Below are 4,003 nucleotides of genomic sequence, written 5' to 3'. Positions count from 1 at the left end.
CCAAGGGCGGCCTCTCCCACTGATGTCAGATAAGGCCATCCTCTGTTACATATGTATCTGGAGCCATGGTTCCCTCTTTATATATTCTTTGGTTGGTGGTTTAGTCCCTGGGAGTCAAGTTAGTTGATACTGTTCTTCCTATGGGGTTGCAATTCACTTCAGCTCCTTCAGGCCTTCCTCTAACTTTTCCATTCGGGTCTCTGAGCTCAGTCTAATGGTTGGCTATGAGTATCTGCATTGTATTGGTCAGATACTTGTAAAACCTCAGGGAACAGTCATACCAGGCTCTTGAGAACAAGCTCTTCTTGGCATCAGCAAGAGTGTGGCGGTTTGGTGTCTGCAGATGAGATGGATCCATAGGTGGGGCAGCCTCTTTCTTATCAGGTAGTATATTTTCCTGGATTAGAGTGGGTGAGGGTTTTAGTTATATTGGGTTTTCCTTTTCCTTGAGAAGGCACTTAAAGTTGGGTGGGTAGGGAGATTACCCAAAAGAACAATGGAGAAAGGAAGTCTATGATCAAAATATATTCATATTTTAAAATTGGTTTAAATAATAAAAACAAAATTTCTAAATTAACAAAAAGGGGCACATCACAGACAGCAAGAAAAACCAGAGAATCAAAAGAACATACTTCAAATATTTGTTCATCACCAACCTGGAAAATCTAAAAAAAATAATTTTCTCAGGAGCGAACACTTATCAAAGTTAAATCAAGATGATATAAACAATAAAATTAGAACTATACCCCCTAATTTCTCGTGAAATATAGTCCTTAGCCCCCCCCCCCAAATCCAACAAGGCTATGTGGTTTTAATGCAGAATTATACCAGACTTTCAGAGATTTAGTGTCAATACTCATGACATCATTCCAGAGAATAGAAACAGAAGAAACATTTTTCCAGTTCATTTTCTGAGGTCATAATTACTGCTGATACCCATTCCCATAACCACTCAACGAAGAAAGAGAACTACAAACCAACTCGCCTTATGAACACAGATGAAAAAAAAATTACTCAATAAAATACATGCAAATTATTTTAGCTATTAGCTTAGTACTTTTAGGGGACTCTTAGCACTTAGAACAAGTGTGTTTCTCTTATGCCTAATCTTGGACTCTTTTACTCCAGCTGGTTATCAAGTCTAACTTCGATAAAATAGTTTTGCCTCATCTAATTACTCTTTTTTTTTTTTTATCATTTCGGTTACTGTCTCTTGGAAGCCTATTCTTTCCTAATGAGATACAGAATGATGGTGGATCCAGAGAAAAGGGGAGGTGTAGAGGAACTGAAGGGAGTGGAGCAAGGAGAAACCATAATCAGGACTTATATAAGAAAACAATCTATTTTCAATTAAAGTATATAATAAAAGATTATTTTGAGTGAGTTATATAAGACCCCTTACTCTAATTGTTTTAACTCTTCTTCTTTGATAGCTTCTCCCTTCCCCAGTTCTTGGAAGTTGTAGGAGAGGTGTCTTTGTGACATCCAAGTGGCCTAGACATTCCATTGGCTGGAGGAATATTTCATTAGCCAATCAAAGTTCAAGGGCGTGGCTCTCATTGTTCTGAGAGGATAGATATGAGACATCCCGTAGTTAACTATAGCCAGTATAGCTATAAGATGGAGGACGCGACTGAGGATCCTGGTGAATCTAGTTCTGGCACAATCTCTGAATCCCACTCCAATGAAGAGTCATCTGGGAGCTCGAATACAGGAGAAGGAAGGCCTAGAAGCCAAAAGCAAAGGCTTCGTCATCCAGCAAAAGGCACCGCGCATGAAAACTTGCCCAATATCATGAACACAGTTCAATCTGTGCTTGAAGAGAACTCGGAAGCCAAGAAGAAAGGAAGAAAACGCACCATATTAGTCTTTTACTACCGGCAGAATGGTAAAAAGAAACAAAACCAAGAAAAGAAGGAAGAGCAGGCCCCAGAAAGATCTGAGAGTTCAGAGAGTGACTCAGCTCTACCTGGAACATCCCAAGACCCAGGACCCTCTGCGCTCTCTCTTCCAAAACGAGTGCGGAAGTGGTTTTTTCAGTAGAGACTGGTCACTACAGCCTTACATGAGAATGTTTGGGCATTGTTGATTAAACTTTAATAAAATGCCTTGTGAAAATGAAAAAAAAAATCTTGAAATGAATGTTAACTTCTGTGCGCGTTACAGTGTTATTCAATGGCTACTTTGTATGATGATTTTTAGAAACTGTATTAGAGAAGAAAAGAAGACAGAAAAGTGTAGCTGGTCATCTTTGACATAACACAGTACAGCTGGCTTAATACCACACAGTTAGATGGTGTTCAGCTGTAAATAAAAGTCAATTATAGTGACTCTCACGACCTTGTTCTTAGTTTTAGAAAGAAGTAAGGTAGAAATGAAAATGGTATTCATCTTAGTCTATAGTTACCTACAAAAAAATTAAGGTATACACTTTTAACTCCGTGGTTCATCCTTTCTTGAAATTCTTTCCTCGAGGCACCATTTACCACTCATACAAAATGGTAGTAATAGATTGATAAGAAACTGAACCCATATAAAAGCTCCACCAGGGACTTGCTTTAGATTAATATATCTGAGGTTAAAATTGAAAATAAATTATTTATTTCCTTTATAAATGAATGTTTTAATTTTATGTGGACAGATGCTATTGGTTTAGTGTTAAACACATTTAAATTCATTTTTCATGTTTCTAAACAGTTTTCATTAGTGTATGAACTAATTGGTTGAAACACAGTTTTTTTGCTCTATGCTCTGTGATGTCTGTCTTTGTTGGGTCTCTGAGGGCTATTATGATGGATCTTACTACACAAATAGTTGGTTCAGTCTCTCTGAGTCCCTATGAACCCTGGTTAGTTGATTCTGTATGCTGTGTTCTTGTGATGACCTTCAACCCTCTGGAGCTTCTGATCCCTCCTCCCACTCTTCAGTGTGATTTCCAGAGCTCTGTCTAATGTTTGTCAGTGGGCCTAGGCATCTATGCCTATCAGTTGCTGGATGAATACTCTGATGATTATCCTAGGCCTAAGTTTTTAAGTAAGTATAGCAGAATAGGATTAAGATTCAATTCATTGACTTTCATTTGTTTGCTTTTTCTTTTCACTTTTTATTTATTTATTATTTTGTCAATTGTCTTTAGTTATACCATAGGTCTCTGGGTTATCTAGACCCTATTTCTTGGGCCTCCAGGTAGTGTCAAGTATGGGATGGTTCTATGGTATGGTTTAAGTAAGACCAGTCACTTCAATAGAAGTTTGGTCACTTCTATTTTCACACACTATTCACAACTATACCAACACAAAGAAACACAATTAACGAGTTTCTTCATATTAAAATTCATGTTTTTTGTCTGCCTCAGCCTTCTATCACAGTGTCTCTACAATGAGGTGGTCACAATGGATCTCTGGGCATTTTTTGACCATCATGTAGCCCAGAATTATCTCACAGTAGCTGGGCCTTCATGATCTGCCTTATGTTGTATATCTAGTTGTAGGTAATTGTCGCAATGCAGCAGGGTGAAGACACAAGCCTATTGGAGATTATCACTTTTTCAACCTTCTTGTCTAAGATCTCCTTCAGGAGCTTGCAGAGATTCTCAATCCTGAGCCTGCTCATCTCCATCTTCATCTCTTCCCCATCCTCTTTAGTCACAGAGACTAGGCTCTTTCTATCAAATTTCTTGAGCTGCTACATGTAGAACCCATCAATAGGCTCAGGCATATAAACCACTTCAAAAGCCCTGCTTCTGCACACACTCCACAAAGACAGAGTTGGCTACTTGTTTTTACTCTCACCAGTAATATAGTAGATGGAATTCTGTGTCTCCTTCACAATAGGCACATACTCTTGACAAGGATGTCATCTGTAGACTGAGAGGTGTGACAGTAAAGGAGCTATTACAATACAATTCATCCTCTCAGAGATACACCCAAAGGGGTGATTTTCTTATTAAAAATTTTTATCTGATAGAGTGACTTACTAGAATTTGGAGTTAAATATATTTTAA

At 38.1% G+C, this 4,003-nt stretch overlaps 1 protein-coding gene across 1 annotated transcript; it reads left to right on the top strand.

Moving 5' to 3' along the window:
- The first annotated feature begins 1,591 nt into the window (after nucleotides 1-1,591).
- On the top strand, nucleotides 1,592-2,129 carry LOC114632993. Its single transcript, XM_028781598.1, has one exon. The coding sequence runs from the start codon at nucleotides 1,621-1,623 to the stop codon at nucleotides 2,041-2,043; it is 423 nt and encodes a 140-aa protein (XP_028637431.1). The 5' UTR covers nucleotides 1,592-1,620; the 3' UTR covers nucleotides 2,044-2,129.
- Nucleotides 2,130-4,003: the final 1,874 nt, after the last annotated feature.

The sequence above is a fragment of the Grammomys surdaster genome, unplaced genomic scaffold (assembly GCF_004785775.1).
Source record: "Grammomys surdaster isolate TR1022 unplaced genomic scaffold, NIH_TR_1.0 98, whole genome shotgun sequence".
In the NCBI taxonomy this organism is placed as follows: Eukaryota; Metazoa; Chordata; class Mammalia; order Rodentia; family Muridae; genus Grammomys; species Grammomys surdaster.
This window is presented reverse-complemented; position numbering and strand designations above follow the sequence as displayed.

What these genes read in the sequence shown, in the direction of transcription:
- LOC114632993 (XM_028781598.1), top strand. Translation starts at nt 1,621, where the DNA reads ATGGAGGACGCGACTGAGGATCCTGGTGAATCTAGTTCTGGCACAATC.